The following is a 22,611-nucleotide window of genomic DNA, read 5'->3' on the forward strand; positions in this document are numbered from 1 at the left end:
TGCCTAATTTATAAGGAAAGGTGTGTATCTTCCCACTTTTATGTTTGGATAAAGTTATTTTACCAAAGTGTCATTCTTTTCTCTGCAGTACTACCAAATTGCCATTGTGCTTTAGTATTTAATAATTAATATAGTGTTAAAATATATTAAATTTTGAGGAAATAGTGACACATCGTGTTGTCTTTTGTTTTTTATTTTGATGGGAACATATAGTATTGTCTTATTATACATAGGCAAGAGACTAAGCTAATATGGCATGACATACGAATCATGTTATAGCGTGAATAGTGTCCTAGTTAATAAAATGTAAACTAAAGAAAGAAAGAAAAAATAGCATAATTTAATAATGTCCACACTGTGTTATCCTTTTGTTTTGATTCTTTAGTATTTCCATGCTAACTCATTTGTTGTGGAAGGAGGGGACATGGAGTTTTTTTTTCACCCATTGCTTCTCCTATGGAGGGGTGAACTAGGCTTGAAATTTGTACCCATGGTTTCTCTTATGGAGGGTGATGAGATAACAGTGAAAATTTTAATGGCCATGCTTATTAAAAAAATAATAAAGCTATTGCATATTTATTAACATAAATTAAGCATATAAATTAATGTGGCAATAAATGTGATTGATAAACATCAATCACCTATAAATTAACATCTAAAATTCTAGATAGAATATATATATAGAGATAGTTTCAACTTATGTCGACGTCCGTTCCTAATGATAACTCTTTATCATTAGACCAAGACACCAATCAATTTTTGGTGTAAAAGAAGATTGAATCCAAATTTCTTAAACAACTATCAGAAACTTTACCAGTTAAACTAATTGAAACCCACAGATACAATAAAATATCAATATATGGCATTCACTTTATAATAATTGCTCTTATCATTAGACCAAAAAATTTATCAATTAAGTTAATTTAAAACAAATCTCTTATTATATAGTAAAATTGGTAATATTCCTATCATTATTTATATTAAATCAAATCATGACTCTAGTTTGCTCTATGTCGGTTCTTGGAGGATTGGCCTAATTAGCTGGCTAGCTAGGGGTCTAAGACTTTGTAAGTTGTAACCCACACCAAAAAAAGATTGGGTTAGGCTTTCCTAATCAAGTAATTAACAAAGAAAAAGAGGGTCATTGTGGTGGTAATCAAAAGTGATCTAGAACTACAAGCAAATCACGCACAAATTAACTTGCAAATTTTTTGGATGGGGTGTGGATCCCAAACCTGACCACCTTGAAGTTAGTAAACAAAATGGTAGTTAGCCTGTGGATTTGGACACGTAGGTCACTTTTGTTGTCCAATTAGGTGGAATTTCTCATCTTTCTATGTTTATTACCCAAGCTCCATACTCATTTAGCTTAGTTATTATGCCCTTTTTTACAATACCCTCATGCGTGGCTCGAGATGGGTGAAAGGGGAAAACTTTTACCTTGAAATATTATTACTTAATAACAAGCAGAAACACAAGCTTTGCTTTTTTTTCTTTCTTACAAAATATTGAAGCAAGTGCGATTGTCGTCATTGTTGACGTTTTTTGTTTACCATTTCAAAGCTATAGCTTCTTTAGTAAAAAAAAAGTGCAGTAATTGATACCCTAACCTTATGTGATATATTCTAATTTTCCAATTTTGCTATGTATGATAATTATGTTGTGATGATCTTTGATATGATTGTGCTTGTCTTAAGTACACAATCTTATCAACTGACGTGTGTGATTGAATTTATGTGATATAAAGTTTGATGTATGGAATAAAGGTGGATTCAAGATAAATGTACATTGATTCATGCATTCACATAAATGTCACCCCTATACAAGTAGAATTTGGAGCTTGAAAATGGTAAGACAAATTTTTTTTTTTTTTAATAAGAATTGATAAGCAGCTATAGAGCACAAGGGGTCAATTACTCAATTCTTTGATATCATCAATTGCAGAATGATGCAAAAAAATGACTAATTCGTATACTATCTTGTACAATTTATAATATAAATTGTTCCATGTAATTTTTATCCCTACCAAAAATTTAATTTGTAGGAAGATACGAAATCTAACTATTCTCTAATATAATTATTAAGTTATTAATGGGATTAATTACAAGTGCAATATAGAGTCTATATAGTGCAGAGAACTTTCCTTATTTTTCTGCTCATGATAAAACATGAAAACAACATGAGTCGCTTTCTAATCTATACACAAAGTAGGTGACAACATAGCTTGCCCAACTTTCCCGGAATATTCAAGTAAGTGGACAACAAAGGCATACGCACTTCTTTTGCTCTGAAAAAGGTTCTATATGTGGAAATGAACCAATGGGAGCTTAAAGGATGTAAAAATCATTGACATAAACCAGGAAAAAAAATAGAAAATTATTACTAATTTTTTCCTTCATGATTTCTTGTCTTCCAATCACTTCTGAGATGTTTCTTTCGACTCGGGCCCGGCCAGGGTCAGCCTGTCAAGGTAGGGACCAGGTTTTTTATGCTAGCTTATGGTTCAATTAATTCATCTCAAAAACACAGCCTGCCACCACATTGTACAAAAGTTATCAATGGGGCATAAACATTTTACCGTTAGCTAGACATACCATTAAAATATATATATTGGTATAAAGGTTAAAAATATAAAATATTATAAAAAGATCAAGGACTTGGAATAAGTGAGAGAAGCCCTTATTTTCTAATTGTTAATTATTTTCTTTAAAGGATTTATTGGAAGTGGAACAATTCTTTTCGTAAAAGTATTTTATATATATATATATATATATATATCAATTATTAAAGAACTAAGAATAAATCTCAAAAGAATAAGTATGAAATATTCTCATTTTTTTATTGTTATTTATCTTCTTATAAAGGATTAATTGAAAGTTGAATGATTCTTTACGTAAAAGTATTCTATTTATATAACATTATCGATAACTTTTATAAGTATAGTTATGCATCAGATATAAACATATATTCGAAACATGGTTGTTATCTGCAATTATATAATCACAAGTTTCAAGCCTCCCCAACCCACAACAAAATTGAACAAAAATTAGAAAATTAAGTAAAGTTAGAAGGATTATTGGATGATTTCATTTATATCACATACTTTTTTATACATAGGATAAGAGTGTAATAAATGAATTAATTTCCCAAAACACATAGGATAGAACTCATAGGCCTCATAAAAATGAATGATCTTGCAAAAGATAAAAAGTAAAACAAATTTCATCAATGAAGGGAAAGGGAAAGGTGCTAAATTGATGGCTCAAACTTGGAGACAAGTCCAATGGAGTGGACAATAAAAGTTTTTATAGAAAGTGTGACAAAGACAGTTACCATGGAAAGGCAACGCACATGGGGTGCAACCAAAACCATTGGACGCGTGTCATCACCCCTCATAACATCAAAGGGACCACATATTCTATCCATCCACGTGTAACACTGCCTTGCACGCCTGCCCACCAATAACAACTCTAGGGCTTCATCGTCTTCGCTAGTAACAAATATATTGGTTTTGTCTACAATTGCCATGCATTTCTAACCCTACTTTATCCACTCACTCAAGGCGTGGCTTAGTGATCGTGACTCGTTAGTCGTTACACTTGTGAGTTTATGAGTCGTGAATTTAAGTAGTGGTAAATTTTATTATTGCTCGAACAGTTTCATACCGTACAAGATTAGAGTTTAAGTGGATAAGAGATAGTGTACTTTCATGATTCATTACACTTGTGAGTATATGAGTTGTAAATTCGAATAATATCAAGTCTTATTATTATTCAGACGGTCCCACACCATACAAGATAGGGATTTAAGCTGACAAAGATAGTGACCACATGCATGGCCCCCCACCCCCACCCCCTCCACCCCAAAACCGCATCTCATCTTTTTTTAGCCCTCCATGGTCTAAGGTAACTTAAGACTCTGTCACTAAAACTTATTATGGTACAAGTTTGTGTCACATAAATAGTTAAGCTGAAAAAAGAAATGACAAAAGTCACAAAACTCCTTGACTTTGTTATAGGGTAATGATCTTATTTTTCTTTATATGTACAACTTTATCACGTTTAGCAAAAATGTACAACTTTATCTCAAAAGAAGCTATGTAGAACCTAATTTTGTTCTTGTTGGGGGAATATGGTCCCAATATGTTGTACGTAGAATTATTTGCTTAGTTGTAGGTGGTTTTCTTTTAGACCACATTCAGTGAATGTATCTGGATCTGACATGCATTATGAGTCCTTTATAGGAGTACTCTCATTTTCACTATCTGCCACACCCTACAGCATTTCAAGCTCATTAAAACTGGTAGGACTGAAAGAGAAATGCAACTCTTTGGCCAAATAGGTGTCGTCTATTGGCACATTGAAAAGGTTTTAGCTAGTCAGATATGGACCCGACAGGCAAAAGGGCCAGGGAGTTGTCATCAGAAATTGGAGGAGATGAGGTTGTCAGAGTAGTCAAGACTCAAGAGGACCATTGGTATTTGTGTAGAGACTATGGAATTGATTGATCTTTTTCTTTTAGTTAGTTTTACTAATTTAGATTAAATTTTATAAAAATGTAGTGTAATATTTTTTTTATCTTAATATGCTACATTATCGTATTACATATTATAAAATAGGTACAACCACATTGAATCATTTTTAATAATCATTCGAAAATCCAATTTAATTGTGAGCTTATTGAAATATTATTATACGTGGTAGGATGTATTGAATTTTATGTAAGAAGCTAATGTGACACCCTCTTATTGAATGTTGTAAAATTCGGACTCTTAGGATCCATTTGGATACAACTTATTTTGTTGAAAACTGAAAACACTGTTGCAAAATAATTTTTAAATGTGTGAATAGTGACGTGAGACTCATTTTTAATTAAAGTTTTGGTGAAAAAAAATGTTTGTGGGTCCCATAAACAGTGCACGAATCCACTGACAGTGCCATTTCAGTGAAATGTGTGGATGTTGAAAGTGGTAGTGGGTCTCGTGCACAATGCACGAGATCCACTGGCAGGTCTATGTTCACGTGCTTATGGTAAAAAAGAAAAAAGAAAAAAAGAAATGCAGACGCAAAACATGTTGCAATAATCTGAATCCAAACACTCGGTGTACCTTCCGTATGAAAATTTTCCAATGGAGAAGTAACAACTTTGGGCTTTCTTAATTTCCTAATGTGAATATTGAATACAGGTTCTCTTCAAGGGTAAGTAAATTCTAATTCAAGTTAGTGTTATTTTAAGTAAAAAATAAAAAAGCTAAGCATGTGACATTCTTTAAGCTCCCTAAGGTAAAACTTGGATTAAAGTAAAGACAATATATAGCATCAAGGAAGGATAAGGATGAAACTCAAAGAGAGAGAGAGATTCTCCTAAGGTACTAAGCTGGCAGCTAAAGTTAATCCTGTCATAATCTTTGAGATTATTTTAATGAAGAAAAAGTAAACTAAAGGTTAGCTGAAGAAGATGCGCATGGCATGGAAGGGATTCTCTCTTATGCTTTTGAGTTGTTTTGTTTTATTTTTATTTTTTATTTTGATAAATTAGCATTAAATTACATAAATTAACATCAAAAGCTATTCAGCAAAAAAAAAAAAAATTAACATCAAAAGCTTTAATTAATGGGTGTCATCTTTATCCCGACACTTCCACTCTTTGTTTCCCATCATCCAACTAGATCTGCTTTAGATGCGTAACAGCTATTGGAGATTCAGATTTCACATTATGTTTAGCTAATCAAAGCTGTGCCTTTGATTGATGGAAAATTAAAAAAAAATAATAATAAAATCCTGAAGCATCTAATCACATTCAAAACCATCTAACTTCCTTAACATGTGTCAAGCGTCAAAAGCATCTACATAGATTTTCAGTTCCATTCAGATTTCAAAAAAAAAAAACAAAGACTTTCATTTTCATTCCTTTAAGATAATGAATATAAAGCCACCCAACTCTTAATTTTTTTTAGTGTTCTTTTTTCATTTATAAACACTTTAGTGTTCTATTTATATAAATTACCACCAACTATTTTTTTATATTTTTTGGTTTTTTGGAACAGGTTTATACATAATATCCATAGCATCTAAAACTTTGTTCCGATAGACTTATTACTTTATATAACAAATGAATATGACATTCCTCTCACGTAGACAGGGCACCTATGTTAAAGCATTCGCATCAGTAGATACATAATTTTTGTCTATTTTGAAAAAAAAATATGTTTTTTTCTATTTTACACACCCACTTTTACAAAACACCCACATCAATTTGTCTACTCTACACATTTATTCAATAAAATATTCATTCTTGACTCAATACCCAGCCACCATCAATGATTAAACAAAGAAAAAAGAGAGTAGCGACAATCATCAACCCAGCCTCCCTCGTCAACGCACCCATCAAAATCCCAAAACCGCTGATCAAAACCATCAAAACCCACTAATCAAAATCATCAAAACCAATGACCAAAACCATCAAAATCCACTGATCAAAATCCCAAAACCATCAAACAAAGAAAAAAGATAGCAACGGCAATCGGCGAGAGCAGCGACGATCAGCGAGGTAGTGGCGATCGGCGTGAGCAGCGGCGAGTGAGGTGATCGGTTGTGGCGAGACTCGAGAGAGCAGCGAACCATCAAAATCCACTAATCAAAATCCCAAAACCATCAAACCGAGAAAAAAGATAGCAACGGCGATCAACAAAAGTAGCAGCATTCGGTGAGGCAGCGACGATCGGCGTGAGCAACAGTGAGCAAGGTGATCGGCGATGGCACGACTATGGCGAGACTTAGAGAGCAGCAGAAATCAGTGGAGGAAAAGAGAGCGTGAGGTGAGAGTCAGACCAGAGAGAAAAAGAGAGAGTGAGGTGGAGAGAGAAAAAATATATATATCAAATGCAAGAGCTACAGTAACTATGTATATATGCATGGTTACTATAGCAGTTATGCATTGTGCATTTATGCACAATTTTACACCTACCGATGTGAGTTTTTTTGTTATCAAAATGTGTAAAATGAAGTGTTTTTTGTATTTTGCAAAACTTTGCATCTACTGATGCGAATGTTCTTAGAAACATGCATACAATCGTTACCTAATATATCACCTATACCACTCCACTCAACTTGTAATTGACAATTCTTTTTCAGAGCCCCAAGATCCATATAATTATTTGACTCCACTACAGAAGCTTACCATTATTTTATTCATTGATTGCCATTCTCCAAAAGTAAATGTAAAGCATTGTGGTATGATAAAGACAACAAAAATTGTAAACTATCAAAATTGTATATGTTTCCGACAACTAATTGCACAAGGATTAATGATTTTGAGTCTTTGACAAAAATTTATTAAGGCACTACCCACCAATCAATTTACCATGATGCAGTCTACTAGGACCCTGTGCACCATAAGACTATGATGAACCCCCATGTTGCTAGGCCCCCTCTAGTGTGTGTGTGTTTATTCTTCGTTTTATTTTACATTTCACTCACTAATAATCGAAGCACGAATAGGACAGAGACAGCCAAAGAAACAAGAAGTATAACTAAATAGGTCACTCATAAGGACCATCAAGTCTTACTAACCATAAAGCTGCATGGATAGGGATGTGTGTAATCAATGTCAAGAAGGTCTCTGCGCTTTTTTTTTTTTTTGGCTGGAGGTCTCTTCTTTTTGAAGTCAAGTTTTTTTGTGTTGTTAATGGCACACACAAACACATAATATTCAACTATTTCTCCATGTTTCATTTCTCCAATTCTTAAATCCTTCTCTCTCTCTCTTAAACCATAATTTTATAACTCAACCATGGTTGTCATGTGTGACGTATACAAGAAATCAACTCAAAAGCTTTTGAATTTCTTTTTGCACTTAGATTTCCACACCCCTTGAATTACGCCATAATTCGGGCCATTAGCAAAGATGAATCGTGACCAAATTGACCTATATATGTACCTCTAAATTCAAGGTTTTAGGGTATGCTAGCCCTAAAAAAAAAAAAAAGGGTATGTTAGCCCCACATATTATTTAGAAGGTATAAAAGAGTGTTTTTTTTTTTAACCTACCTACCCCACATATTACTCATTGGTGAAAAATATGGTAGTCAAATACTTAAAAAGAAATCAACCAATAGGGGCTCTAATCCAAAAAGGATTAGAGGATTGTGGAGACTCTTAATCTTTAGCAGTCACTTTCATTAAAGCTGAAACCCTCACCAACATATTCATATTCTTCTTCCCATGGCCAAAAAGATAAAAAATAAAAAGTCCACACTCCACACCAACAAACATACACCAACAAATATATAAAGTTATCATTATTCTCCACACTTCAAAGCAAAAAATCTTTCTAACAGCTAACTCAGTATCTTTAATGGGTACTTAAATACAAGTGTAGGGTTAATTAAAGTGTTAAATTAATACATTAATTTATGATTAAAGAAGAAGAAATAGCACTATACGTGTATGGTGGACAAGTGGGGATGTGTCATTCCTTCCTCCCTTTGTTCCATTTCCTTTCACCTTGTTTTTAAGGATTCCAAGCTGGCCCTGTTTTTTTTCTCTGCTTTCATGAAGCTTCCTCTAGTCTAGTAATCTAGCTTTAGCACGTGCTAACCAATGCTGTTTTTACTCAGCCAAAAAAAATGAAAAAAATAAAATAATATATATATATAACCAATGTTGTTTTTATTTTGTTAGAATCAGACAGAGCACTTTTACAGTTTCACTTGATAAAAAGGTGGGGGGACCCCAACCATGTGTCACACTATTGGAGTGGCCAAGTCACATATTGCTTGCCACACGTCAATTTTTATTCTCTAATCTAAAAAAGCAACCAGTAAAAAATTTTAGCAAATACCGTTCAGAGTAATAATTATCACACACTTGTTAATATACACTCATCATATACAATTTCATAAAGAGTGTGTGTGGAGTGTGCAATAGGAGTGTGTAACAAGATTTCACCATCATTTAGTTGTTTGTAGGATTTAAAGTGAAACATCTATAATAGAACAGAAGATACTTAACGAACTCAAGGAGAAGTAACTAAGTATAGCAAATTGCGGAATCACAATTCACAGGTGGCTTACATCCTATGACTGTGGAATATAAATAGAACACTTTTTTGTTTCGTTTAAGTGAATGTATTGTAGAACCCACTGTTTGATATGACATTGGTATTAAGTCAGAGTGATTCACAGTCTCCTTGCATGTCATGATGTCAATGAGAGATAGAGAGTGGAAGCCACCACGGCACCACTCACCACATGATGTTCCTAGCTAGAGCATTTTATATATTTTGAAGAAGAAATATTTTATTTGAAATTGAAATATTTTGATCATTAAATATATACAAACTTCCAAAACTATTCTCCTTAATTTAAACAACAGTGAAAATTAGTATTAACTTTTTAAATAAATGGTAAGTAATGATTATACTTATCAAAAAAAAAAATTATGTAATGATCAGTAATCAATATTAGTAATTATGTTCTTATTCCTTTTTGGATTTTTGGTTGCAGAAGCAATTTAAATCATCTGTTCACAAACTGCAAAATATGAATCTTGTGCTACCAGTTACAATCACATATGGAATGCACCAGCCTTGCAAGATATAATAATTTTCTTAGAAAGATTATTGTTTGTTCAAAGAAAGACTTGTGGCTTGTGCAAGATATTAATAGATGCACAATATTTAAATAACCCCAATAGCTTGAAATACTGAGTTTTAAAGTGAGTTATTATTAATTTCCTAAATTTTAAATAAATTTCTTTTTTCTTAGATTTATTTTGAAAGAAAAGATGTCCAAACCATCCATTGGATCCCAATTGTTGATCTCACATTTATTATGCGAATCTACTCTAACCTGTAATTTTATTTAAACCTCACTAAGACAAGGTCCTTGGAACCCACCTTTGGAAAGTAAATAGTAGATATACAACCCCACCCCCAAAATCAAACTTTTTTTACAACTACTAAAATGGCAAGTTTTGATTGATATACAATAAAAATGATACCGGTGGTGGTTTCATGTAAAAACGATATTACACTAATCACAACCATTATCTCAAATATTGTGGAAAAAAATAGTGAAATTTTTTATGTATGTAACATTATTAGTATGTGATATTAATATTGGATAGTAATATAATTTAACATGCAATATTTATTAGCTGGTGTGATATAATTAATTAATTTTTTCTGAATACCTAAAATGTGATATTCAATATTGAAATTCTCAACATCAAATATGGAACCCACTTGTAATACAAAATAAAGATTCAAATCATTTATTTTTGTGAAAACGCTACGCTGAATAAAACCTATAAATTTCACCATTAATCAAAAGAGTTACTAATTTTTCTATTTATGAAAGAATATACAAATTATAATAAGACATATGATATATCCCAAATCAACATTACAAAAAATTCCAAAATATACACAATGCCTAGAAAAATAAGTTTAAAGAATTTAGTGGACATGTTATGGGGTATCAAAAAAGTCCACCCAGAACAAAAGAGGCCAGATTTTAGGGAAGACAAAAACAAAGGATATATAAAATTAATCTAGTAAATATATTTGTTTGTCTTCCTTGATGTACCTCATTTAGTTTCAAAAAATAAACGCTTTCCATTCTACTCAACTTGAAACTACATATTCAATTCCTGAATATCCTTTGTTTTGGTAGGTAATGGATAGAGATTGAATCTATGTCATGATTCTCCACAGATATCAAATCTGGATGCTCTTAGATAGCTAAGAAGCTTCTCATCAAAAGAAAGCTTGGCAATACTTTCAATGTTCTTGATGCCACCCTACCACCATTGGAGTAACAATGTAAGCATTTTATATCTTGTTAAATACAATGAAAACTATAGGTTTTAGAGCTTTCTAAATATAATAAAGTTTTAGCCCAATGGGAGGGGGAAGCAGTTTAGAGTTGTTTTATTATCTTTTCCAATGGTACTCATAAAAAAAATTATCTTTTCCAATGGTATTCAACAAGCAATTGATTTCAAGATTAAAAATCTTTGCTTCATAACTTAGTAGTCTCTAACATTAGTCCTATTATATCGTGCAACTCAACCTTGTGTCAAAAGCAATGATCCAATTGTAAGTCAAGGGATGCAACTTCCAAGAATTAAACTTTTTCACAATGTAAAGTGGGATGACCAGTCATGGTATTTTTACACAACAATAGCTGTGAGTAAGAGGCATTAACAAAGTTCGAATGGCTAGAACATTATTGTTGTTTTCTCACATCGCCCTTAAGGTTGAAGAAAGGTGATGATAACACTAGAATCTTTCTTAGATTGGCTCACTCACACAGAATAACCATGTTGGAGGTATGGAGGTGGATGGAAAGTACTATGTTGACGAGATCAGGTGGTGCAATTCTACAAGTCCTTATACCAAGAATCAAAGGACTGGAGACCATTTGTTGATGGATTAGATTTAAATGTTATAGATGAGAATGATAATAAATTGCTCAAAAGTTTGAAAGGGAAAAGATTATTCAGGTGTTGAATGAATTGAAGGGAGACAAAGTCTTGAGTCCAATGGTTTTACTATGGCATTCTTTCAACAATGTTGGAAGGTTGTGGAAGCAGATGTCATGGCTGTGCTGATGAATGTCTGGACAGTGAGATTAAGAGCCATATTCCAAGGGTGATTTGCAGACTAGATATCGAAAAAGCTTATGATCATATTAACTAGGATGTCTTACTCTACCCATTGGGAAGGATGGGGTTTAGAGAGAGATGTAGGAATAGGATTTGAGCCTGCATATCTATTGTTAGCTTCTCAATTACGGTAAACAATTCCCCTTCGGGATTTTTTAATAGTTCCTTGGGCTACGACAAAGTGACCAATTATCAGCGTGGGGGGGGGGGGGGGGGGGGGGGGGGGGGGGGGGGGGGTGGGGTGGGGGGGGGGGTGGGTGTGGGGGGGTTATATTATTAGTTTTGGGGTTAGGCATGCTACAACAAAGGAGCTTTATATTTGCTGACTAGAGGCGAGTCCAAAGGGCTCTTCTTTAGAATGGTTTCCTGCATTATCAAATATATATGTCACAGAATAGTGTTGACTTAATTTTAAGTTGTTACAGGGTTGAAAGAAAGTCTAGGTAAGAGTGAAGTGGTCCCAGTAGACAATGTAATTATCATGGCAGAGCTAGCAGACATTCTATGTTGTAAAATTGGGAGTTTTCTGATGATCTATTTGGGGATACATTTTGGCACCTCCTAGAAGGTAGAATCTGTGTGGAATCTTATTTTAGAGAAGACTGAGTGTCGATTGTTTGGCTGGAAGAAGCCTTATTTTTCTAGAGGTGGGAGGCTAACACTGTTAAAAAATACGCTCTCGAGTTTGCTAACATATTATTTCTCTCTAACCCATATGCAATTAAGTCACCTAACAAGTTTGTGAAGCAGACCGAGAACAAAAGCAAAGTCAAGTTAAAACATGCATGCTTTTACTTCTTTGTGCTGCAACTCCCCATTAAAAGCCTTGATAATTGATGGTAGAGATTTCTCTCTAGGGGAACCTCTTTATCCTAAAAAAAAAATAGTGTTCAACTTGATTCATTATCACTGATTTAACTTTCCTGTCTAAGAGCAAAGTAGAATGAGAAAAGGAGATAAGTGACAGCACCGCAAAACATACACCTTATAATTTAAACTTAACTGAAGACATAATTTCATAATGCTTAATCTCCAAACTTGCAAGCATACCAAGAAACAAGTCTCATATTATAAACTTACCAAAAAAATAAAAGATAGAAGTCACACATCATCCTATTTCTCTTCTTTTCATCAGTGATTCTCCTAACAGTGATTATGAAATAGAAAATGAAACAAAAAGGAAAAAGAAGTAATCAAAGCTCAGAAGAAAGTAAACTAAGACAAGTCTATATCAAATTGTTTGGACGTTTTGAAATGTGCATTTCCTAGTGATTTAGAACTATTTGTGCAACAAATCTAAGTTTAACTCAAGAAAACAAAACAGGTTTTGCAACACAGTTTACTTCAGTTCCCCTTTATGTTGGCTGTTGCTCTATTGCTACCGACAATTTGTGTGTCTATGAGCCTGTTTGCCATTAGCTTCAGCTTTTAGCTTTTAACTTTTAGTTTTTATGTATAGCTTTTTAAAACCTCACTTTTTCCCCACCTTTTCTCACTTTTTCAAATTTTTTCAAGGTACAAGTATATTTTAACATACTTTCAGTAAAAACTAAATAAACAGTTCCCAAACGGACACTATATATATATAATGTATAGATCTACGAGGCCTTTCACACCAGATTAATGATCCAAAACCTCCACTATACCCACAAATAACTCAAGCATCCTCAAACACATATCATCAAAGCAAACATTGCTATTTTTTTTTTTTTTATCTAGCATAAGGATATCAATAGATTAGTTTAAAATCCAAATTCAATCCAATAAAATCATATCCAAAACATACTAAAATATTTGATGGTTAAGATCAATCATAAAACCCCAAAACTAATTTTAAACTAAACAAACTAGTATAGGGGTGCCTAAAAGCATAATATCACCTCTAGATATCTCCTAAGTTGCATTCCAGACACTTGATTCTCTTTCTCTTTAAAAGATTTGCAAAGATGGGACAACTATGGGCGTCAGCCAACGGTTCTACACAGTAACCACTGAACATACCATTGCTAATTAGTACTTGACGCCGAGAATATTCATTTAGACTAAAATTTGAAACCCTAACGCTAGGTTCATACCAAGATATTACAACAAAATAACATCAATCCATCATATGAAAAACACCCAACAACACCATGAAAAAGAATGACAATAACATCAGGATCAAATTCGTAGTAAATTGTATAAGAAAAAAAAAGGCGAAGTAACTGAAGAGGTACCAATTGTAAGAATTAGAACATCCCAGAAATTTTATTTTATTTTATTTATAAAAGTGTTTTCAAAGAGTGTTTTTATGTCTTTTTTTTTTTTTTCTTTGCTGATTATTCTGATGAAGGAATATCAAACCCGTTAAATTTAAATTAAAATTTTCTATGACTAGACAATGACACAATCTTCAGAAATCTACAATTGACAAAAGAAAATCAGTATAAATTATTGCTGTATGAGCAAAGTTATCATCTTCAAACAAGAGGAAAGCTTAAACTTCCATAACAATAGGAAAAGATATTTAACTATAAACTTCTTTCTTAGTTATTTTTTAAAATAAATAGGCTTTCAAAAAAGCAACCCAGCCCACATCCAATTCTTTAAACTATATAAAAACTGAGACCCATCAACCCAAAAAATACTCATAATTAAAGTTTTGATTTTTATTTCTCCTTTTTTTCTTATCCTGTTTTCCTTAGCAAGTAAACAGAGTAAAGATTAGACTAAGGGCTCTTTTTCAACAGAGAGAGTAAATGCAAAACTATTTGTACAAAATTTTGAAACCTGACTTGAGAAATAACCCAAAAGAGATAAAAGCAACGCCATAAAAACAGAAAAGAATGAGGAAAAAAAATAAAAAGATATTCTTATATATGTGGCCATGACAATCACTGGGAAATGATGAAAAGGAACTTAGAACTCTAGAAATTAAATTATTTAACCAGAAAAAAAGCATTCTGAACAAAAATATCCCGATATCTCCAGTTGCATATGCTTCATTCTTAAGCACCTGTTGATGAAGATACTTGGCACAATTTTACAACCACCCCTTACCCGAAAAGCTATTGGATTTACATGAGTACAGATAACTCAATAACTATTTACTCCACAAAGATAAGATATAAGTTTCAACAAGATCGGAACAGGTCCATGCTTTGTGCTAGAGAAATCTATTAGGATTACTCTTAGGATAAGAAAAACATCCTTGGCAAAAAACTAACATTTAAGAGAGCTATCTTCCTTAAACATGAAACTCAGAATCCATTCTGCAAGCCCCTACAACAAAATGTTGATTAAAAGCATGCACAAAGAAGAGAAATCCTAAGTTGGGTCTTCCTTATGTTGGATCATAAATGATGTTCTTCTCCCGTTTTCAATTCAGAAGAGAGCATGAGTACACGCTAGTAGAGAAGGGGGGGGAGGGGGGGGCGTGGGCTGGGATATGATGAACCTCTACAAATCCTATCATCTACTTATCTATCTTCCAAAAATAGAGAAGATGTAACTTACAATTTACAAACAGAGTTCAATACTCAAAATTTTGGTTGAATTTTTAAGTACTCAAATGTGGGCCTTGTTATTGCAACCCAATAGAAACTGAGACCATGCAATAGGTGTTTATCCGCACCATCCAAAAAGTATAGACTCCATAGCCATAGCACTTCCAGCATGACCATAAAGTTAACCAAAGACACAGAGTAGAGTTCATAATTAAGGTAGACCTTCATACAGAAGATGTAAAGGCTGTCAATACTCAATTATGATGTTGACCCACAAAAAGAGATATCACATCATCGAACATTTTTGGAAACAGTTATTATGGGTGGATAGAATGACATAACATGCACATGGTACTGTCATCTACTGATAAGTCTAGATGAAGATTAGATTCTGAAATCAGTATCATTACCAGGAAGCAAATCAGAAGGATTAAATGTGTATCAATTAGAAATGCCTAAGCACCCAACAAGACAAAAAGAAAATAGAGAATCTAAAGCTTGAATAATGATGGAACATGAGTTCTTCTTCTAAAAGCTAATCATTATGATAAGGACAACAAGGAAGACCTTCATCCTTCATGATATAAAAATTATATTTAATATGCTTTAAGGCCTAATATCCGGGTTATGTGTTAGAATCACACCTTAAAGACATACAGGTACAGCAATGGGATGAGACTAAGCACCACACCTCTTTTCATTTACACCTATAGACGCAAAAGGATGACATAAACTTTCTATAGACAATAATGATCTCTAGCTCAATTGGCACCTCCATCCTCTGTAAGAACACACTGGAGGGTGGGTTCAAGGCACTCCGAATATGTGCGTGCGTGCACCTCAACACACACCTCATGGTGTTTCCAATGGAGATGGTCAGGTTTCAAATCTCCCTTACCCATTGTTGTAAGTATCAAATTATCATATATATATATAGACAAACTACTAGGGTTGGATCCTAGGCTTTGCTGACCCAGATATGAAATCCCAAACAGTTTTGAAAGTACATTTATAATAGACAAAGCCTAAAGATTAACACTAAAAGAAATTTAAAAAAAAGTGAGATACTAGTTTAACATCTACCTCTTGTCCTTCATTGCAGAAAATAGAGCATGCACTTATATTCAAAGTTAATTACAACTCTCAATTTCAAAGTTCTGGAATTCATTCCAATTTTCAAGACTAGCAATGGAACTGTTAGTTTTTTTTTTTTTTTTTTTATGATAAGTAGAGAAATATTTTATTGAACAATCAACAGGTTTAATCATAGTAATAATCAGAGTAACTGGATTCTTAAAAAACAAAAACACAACTAATTGAAGAGGTGGGAGGCTAACCTTAAAGAAAGCAGAGAGCTATACCCCACCAATTCAAAATCAAAGAAAAACCCCATTTATGAACTGTTGTTTCCCTCTCTCTCACACCCTCAATTTATTACCGTACAAATGGTGGGTTTTTTAACCTGTGCTATTTATTAGTTCAGTATTTCTCCAAAAGCTGAGTTTTAAACTTTTAACCTGTACATGAACAAAATAGGCCCGATATTATTTGGGCTTGCAATATTGGGCTTTTCATTTCTGTTATAAAAAAAATTATTAAAAAAAAAAGAGTAAAAGGGCACCACAAATTATTTGTGCTCTATAAAATGAAAAATGATTGCACAAATTATTTGGTAATTTGGATTTCACTCATGACTCACACAATAGTTTTGCCTTCATTCCCCAACCAAATCCAATATTGGGATCTCAAATGAGTAGTACTCTACCCAACGAATAACGTTACGCGAACAAACTATTTTACAACATTTTTACAAATTGTTATTATGACAAATTCTTATTGGTTTTCGTATGGGCCCACTACTGACGTTACTTTTTCACTTTCTTATTTTGTAAAATAGTTTGTTACTGTAGTATTTTTTTTAACGAATTTTCTCTTAACCCTCACTTACAACTATAGCACAATTTGTCACCGCATAAATTATATAGGCCCACTACTGGCGTCACTTTTTTACTTCTTATTTTTGTAAAATAGTTTGTTGGTGTTGCATTTTCTTTACCAAATTTCCTCTTAGCCCTCACTTACAACTATCGTACAACCTGTCACCGCATAAACCATGCTGCTGAAAACGTGTATAATATTTTCACAAGTGGTATTAGATGACAAGTTTTACTAGTTTTAATATTGACTATTATTGACATTACTTTTTTACCCACTAATAACGGGTACACCTAAGATTTCTTGCGAAAGTTAGTTAAGTGGATAGGCGCCGCAAACAGACAAACCGTTATTTTAAGGAAACTACATAGACAAACAAACGCCTATATCCATGCAACGCCATTCATTCCAATCTCTTTGTTTCATCTCCCTCCATCTTCCCAAACTTTCTCACTCTCTCTCTCTCTGCAATTTTCATTTTCTTAAGTTTCATCTCTTACCCTTCAAAGATTAGCCAGAAGATTAACAACGGGGCTGCTGATTACCAAGCCATCTGGGCTACTTGGCTGGAACAGCAGTCTCTTTGGAACTTTGAGGCTTCTTGCTAAGTTCTTCCACTAAAACATGTGTGTAACTCTCTATTTCTATTCATTCTTTCTTTCTATGATACCTTACATGTCAATGAAGCATCATGTTGATTGTTTTTTTTTAATGTTTGGTTTCATTAGATTTACTTGAGACTTCTAATATTCTTGGAATACTCATATTGTGAAATCTGTATATATATAAGCAATAGCTTGAAGTTTATTCATACGTCAGTTTTACTTCCAAAAATAAACATGTGAATTCTTTCACTTTTATGAGGTCAGAGACTTGTGTTTACTTCCAAAAATATGTAATAAATTTATTCCGAGACCCCGCAATTTTTCAATTGTATGCAAAGTGAGAGACATTAGGCTGAGGCTTTAATGTGGACAGAGAGAACCTGTAATCCATTATGATCAATTTAGGATAACACAGTAACTGTTTCATGGTTCCACACCCAAAACAAAATTCTGTTGACAACATGAAACGTCAAGGTAATGCGAAACATGAAACAATTTGTGGGGAAAATGAGAAGAATCCCACCATTTTATCTGCACATACCTATGTGAATGCAAGTCAGATAGGAATATGTGCATCATGCATTTATGAATATGTATGGATGTACGTTTGTTATCTATGTGCCATGTAGGAGAGTAATTTTATCTACATGCTTCTTGTTGAGTCTTTGTTGATTGCAAAAATTTCAGCCAATCCTTTTTTTATTACTTATCAAAAATTTTACCAATTTAGTGGTTTACTTTATTAATCTGTATCAATTTGAATTGTAAATGTGCAACTTTTTCATCACCTCTATTTCCTATTGTTTTAACAGCACTAGTTCCAGTGATTTTGGATGATTGAGGACCTTTGAAGCCTGAATCAATTAATCAGACATTTTATATCATGAAATCTGGACATGAAGGTGGAACTATTAGAGATTCGGGGATGCAACCTACCTCCATTTTCCATGAAGGTGATCATTCTATCCCTGGCAAAGCGTTAGTCTACTCATCATCATCATCTTTTTCTTCTGAAACTTCCTTGGATGACCTCTTGGAACTAGATGTAAATGCAGTCAGTATGTTACCTGTAGAACTCATTCAGAACAATGGCATAGGACCTTTGGAGCTAGACTCAAACCAAACATTATTAGCTGTGGAACCTGGGCATTGGAGCAGAGTTGACAGTGATTTGATGCCAAGTTCAGCTAGATCCCTTGGTGAAGCAGATTCCTTTCCTAGAAAAAGCTCAAGTCGCTCATCATCATCATCATCATCTGCCTCTGAATCTCCCTCTCTAGATTCCCTCCAATTGGGAATAGATGTAACCAGAAAGTCCCCTGAAGGTGCTACTAGCCTCCCAAAATTTGATGAGGACAACGAGATCAGGCCTTTGGAGACTGAATCAAATCAGGCAATATTGGTTATGGAACCAGAAAATGGGAGTGGTACAAACAGTGATCTGGGGATGCATCCTGGTACCGCCATTGGTGAAGCTGATCTCTCTACCCCGACCAAACAGCTAGAGCCCTTATTATCATTATCATTATCAATGTCATCCTCATCCTCAGAATCATCAACTGAAGATCCCTTCGAAATTAGTGCAAAAGCAACTAGTAAGTCCCCTGCAGGCACTGTAGGTCCCCCGAGCCTTTCCAAGGACACTCAATTAGCTTCAAATCATAGCAACAAGGATATTCCAGCTAGCTCTATGCCTAATCACGAACAATCTAGTCATGGATCGGCAGGGCAGCCAGCTGCACAAGTAGTGTCTGGCCGAAGCACTGAATTGGGCTTCACCAATAAGCCAACAACACAATTTCTTCCAGTGCAGGTAATGGAGCGACCTAGTGAGCCTGCGCCCTCTCAATACAGGATTCCATCTTATGTGTTTGCTAGAACTAAATCTACAGTTCCAATGGAATGGAGTACCACTTCCAATGAATCTTTGTTCAGCATTCACACGGGGAACATGAGTTTCACAAAAGAACAATTCAACTGGCTTGTTAAATCTGGTGAATTAGTCATGACTGGTCCGTTAATGGACATCTCAAATAACCATTCTCCAACCAATAAATCAACTGAAAACAGCCCAAAAAGGGCTACTTTGGATGAGGTTTCAGGAGTTACTGAAACAAAAGCTTCAAAAACAATGAGGGAGATTATAATGGAAAATGAGGCACATTCTAGTAAAGATATTCGGTCTCTTGTTGAGGACGCATCTCATTCACCTAGGCTCTCTCATCGTTCAGATCAGGGTACAAAATCTTTTGCTTTTCCAATGTAAGTTTCCTCGCTCTCAATTCTCAGCCTAAATTAGCCACACACACACACACAAATCTAACAGTTTTATGCATAAATAATTACATGGGTGCTTTGCTTATGTTAAAACTACCTGACATGTCACTTTTGGTAAATTTATAAGCTTTTTTGGGTCTTTAAGATTGTGAATCCATCTTGCTTCTTGAATTAATAGCTGAATTCTTCTTCTTATATGAAGATTGTCAGGGGATGTGGATAAAGGTTGTTCTCCTACGGTAGGCCCACCTGGGAAATGCCAAGAGTCAGGATCACAGCCACAAACTCCCAAAGAAACATCGAGTGCAGCTGAGACATCTAAAGCTCCCCCAAATGCTCAAAACAGATGGTTCTCATGCTTCTCTTGTTGCTCAATCTGATCCTAAGGACACTGAGTTATTTAACTCTGTCACAGGCTTGTATATCTGTTCAGTATAGTTGCATAGTTTCAAACACTATAAGTTGTGTTAAAAAATGCAGTATTTTTTTTTTTTTTTTTTGGAGGGGGGTGTAGCTTTACAATTCCTTTCTTCTTATTGATTAGTTTACATGGCAGAATCTATAACTCCTATATGGGGATTCAGATACAGTCACTTATTGTGTCATACGTGAGGTCAGGTTGTCTAGCTACTAGGTGAACCAGGAGGAATCAATTGAAGCTATGGTCAAGGAATCTCCAGCCAAATATTTGTCTAATGGTGGATTTGGATTTCTGAATACAGCTTCTGTTGTTGTTGTTTGTTGTACTTTCTTTTCCATGTTCTTCAGATCGTTAGATGATAGTGAAATTAGTGTTCATGGTTCATTTATGTCTTCTGTTTTCTCTTCTCCTTATCAGTTACATTGATGGGGCAAGGATGATTAGAAGATTCATGCATTCTGAAACCTTGTTGAATATTGAGATCATTCATCGTATAAATTATAATCATGTTCTCGTTTGATTAAATTTGTAATTAGAATTATATAATTTGATAGTCATGGATAAACTAGCACAAATAAAGTTTGGTAATATTCAATAATTAAAATCACTAGCTAAATTCGGGGCAGTGAGGCTTAAAAAGAAATTAAAAAAGTCCATGGCATTTTACCACGGTTTTGTGCTAGGGAAACATTATCCCAGTGATGCAATTTGAGAATTGCAATTAATTAATAGTGAGTGTACAACTAAAGAGTGTGTGTATTTTGTTGATAACAATATATGCCACACTTTTAAAAGAAAACAACGGGCTTTATTATTGTTTGTGAAAAAGGACTTTGTAAGACAATGTGGACACTCCATCTAACATTTGACAAATTAGAGCACTTGTCTACATATGCTTGTGGCGAGGTAACATTAGGAAGATTTGTGAATTTTGGGTTTAAAACTTTTTAGTTGAAGGATTATGGTCAAAAACAGAAAATATTTTATTTTGCCGTTGAAAGAGAAGGAAAAAAAAATAATATTCATAAAAATTTGTGATCAGTGCACATGAGTAGCATTGAGAACAACATCACAGAAAGAAATAGGATAAAGGGAGAAAAAAATAGCACTAACACTCTATTTGGCTCATCGTAACATGTAATTTGAAAAATGACTCATTTTATGGAAATATATTACCAAAAAATCATTCATTTTCATGTATTTTGTTATAACCTTGAAAATGAGCTAAAAACACATTTGTGTTGTGAATTTTATTTGAGGTAATTTGTTGAGTATGTGACATTTTCGGTCGACTTACATTTTTTGTCGTTCCAAACATAGGAAAATGCAAGATACATTTTCTATCGTAGCAAACATAGCATAAGGCCAACAAACCTCATAACCCAAAACACTAAGTACTACTTTACAGATCAACAATAACTTGTATAAGGTTAAATTTTATCAACCATCTTGTTGATTTTATTCCGTGCCAAATTTGCTTGTATTTTAACAATTAGTAACCCTGTATTTAGGTGGGAATCATGTAAGGGTAGTGAGTGAGAGAGTGTGAAAAAATGCTCAAGATTGTGCAAAGATGCAGGGACTCACGGCTGGACTTGCAGGTGACTCACGACTGGCAAGCCACCAAAGTTGGCACACGTGTGGAGCATGCAGGGGAGTTGAAGAGTCATGCTAGCTGTTGCACTCCAGGACAAAAGTCCCAGGCTGGCCAGGCCGTTAGCTCGCGGCTTGAACTCATAACTCAGCCCAGTCGCGAGGTCAAGTTGCCAGACCACCCTGTTTGGGAAAAACTAACTTTTCACATACCTTCTCACCCTACTATATATATACCCTTATACCCACAATATTTAGATAGCTTCTAGAGAGAATTTTGAGAGAGAAACCCTAGAGAAAAACAAGATTGATTCATCCACAATCTTCACATAGAGACTCTTCAAATTCCTCTACTCTCTTCCTCTCCATTGTCAAATCCTTGAGAGGTACATTACCAAAACTTTTTCTCACTATACCCATATCTGTGAGAAGGCCATTTGGTGTTTGGGAAGCAGTTAAGAAGGGACCAATTTCATATTGGTAGATGATATGGTCAAGTAACGGAATCCAGTAAGCTAAAGAAGAAATAGGTTCGACGTAACCTCGTTGGAGTAGGAACTTGAAGGGTTTAGGTACATTGGATAGATTAGGCTTGGAGGGTCTTCTGCTGTTCATGTATCCCAACT

The 22,611-nt window shown here is 34.1% G+C and overlaps 1 protein-coding gene across 3 annotated transcripts; it reads left to right on the top strand.

The window, feature by feature from the left end:
• Positions 1-17,536: 17,536 nt before the first annotated feature.
• LOC115965764 lies at positions 17,537-20,856 on the top strand. Of its 3 annotated transcripts, none has more exons than XM_031085063.1 (4): positions 17,537-17,715; positions 18,507-18,647; positions 18,738-19,956; positions 20,174-20,856. In XM_031085063.1, the coding sequence occupies exons 2-4, from the start codon at positions 18,578-18,580 to the stop codon at positions 20,349-20,351; spliced, it is 1,467 nt and encodes a 488-aa protein (XP_030940923.1). In that variant the 5' UTR covers positions 17,537-17,715; positions 18,507-18,577; the 3' UTR covers positions 20,352-20,856. The 3 variants fall into 3 exon arrangements, with proteins under 3 accessions (XP_030940923.1, XP_030940924.1, XP_030940921.1); XM_031085064.1 differs by having other exon boundaries at positions 18,768-19,956; XM_031085061.1 differs by having other exon boundaries at positions 18,507-19,956.
• Positions 20,857-22,611: the final 1,755 nt, after the last annotated feature.

The sequence above is a fragment of the Quercus lobata genome, chromosome 10, assembly GCF_001633185.2.
Source record: "Quercus lobata isolate SW786 chromosome 10, ValleyOak3.0 Primary Assembly, whole genome shotgun sequence".
NCBI classification, from domain to species: Eukaryota; Viridiplantae; Streptophyta; class Magnoliopsida; order Fagales; family Fagaceae; genus Quercus; species Quercus lobata.

Excerpts from the sequence above, each read along its gene's own strand:
- LOC115965764 (XM_031085061.1), top strand. The coding sequence starts at position 18,578 with ATGAAATCTGGACATGAAGGTGGAACTATTAGAGATTCGGGGATGCAA. Across the intron at positions 19,957-20,173 it reads AAATCTTTTGCTTTTCCAAT|ATTGTCAGGGGATGTGGATA; the intron begins GTAAGTTTCCTC and ends TCTTATATGAAG.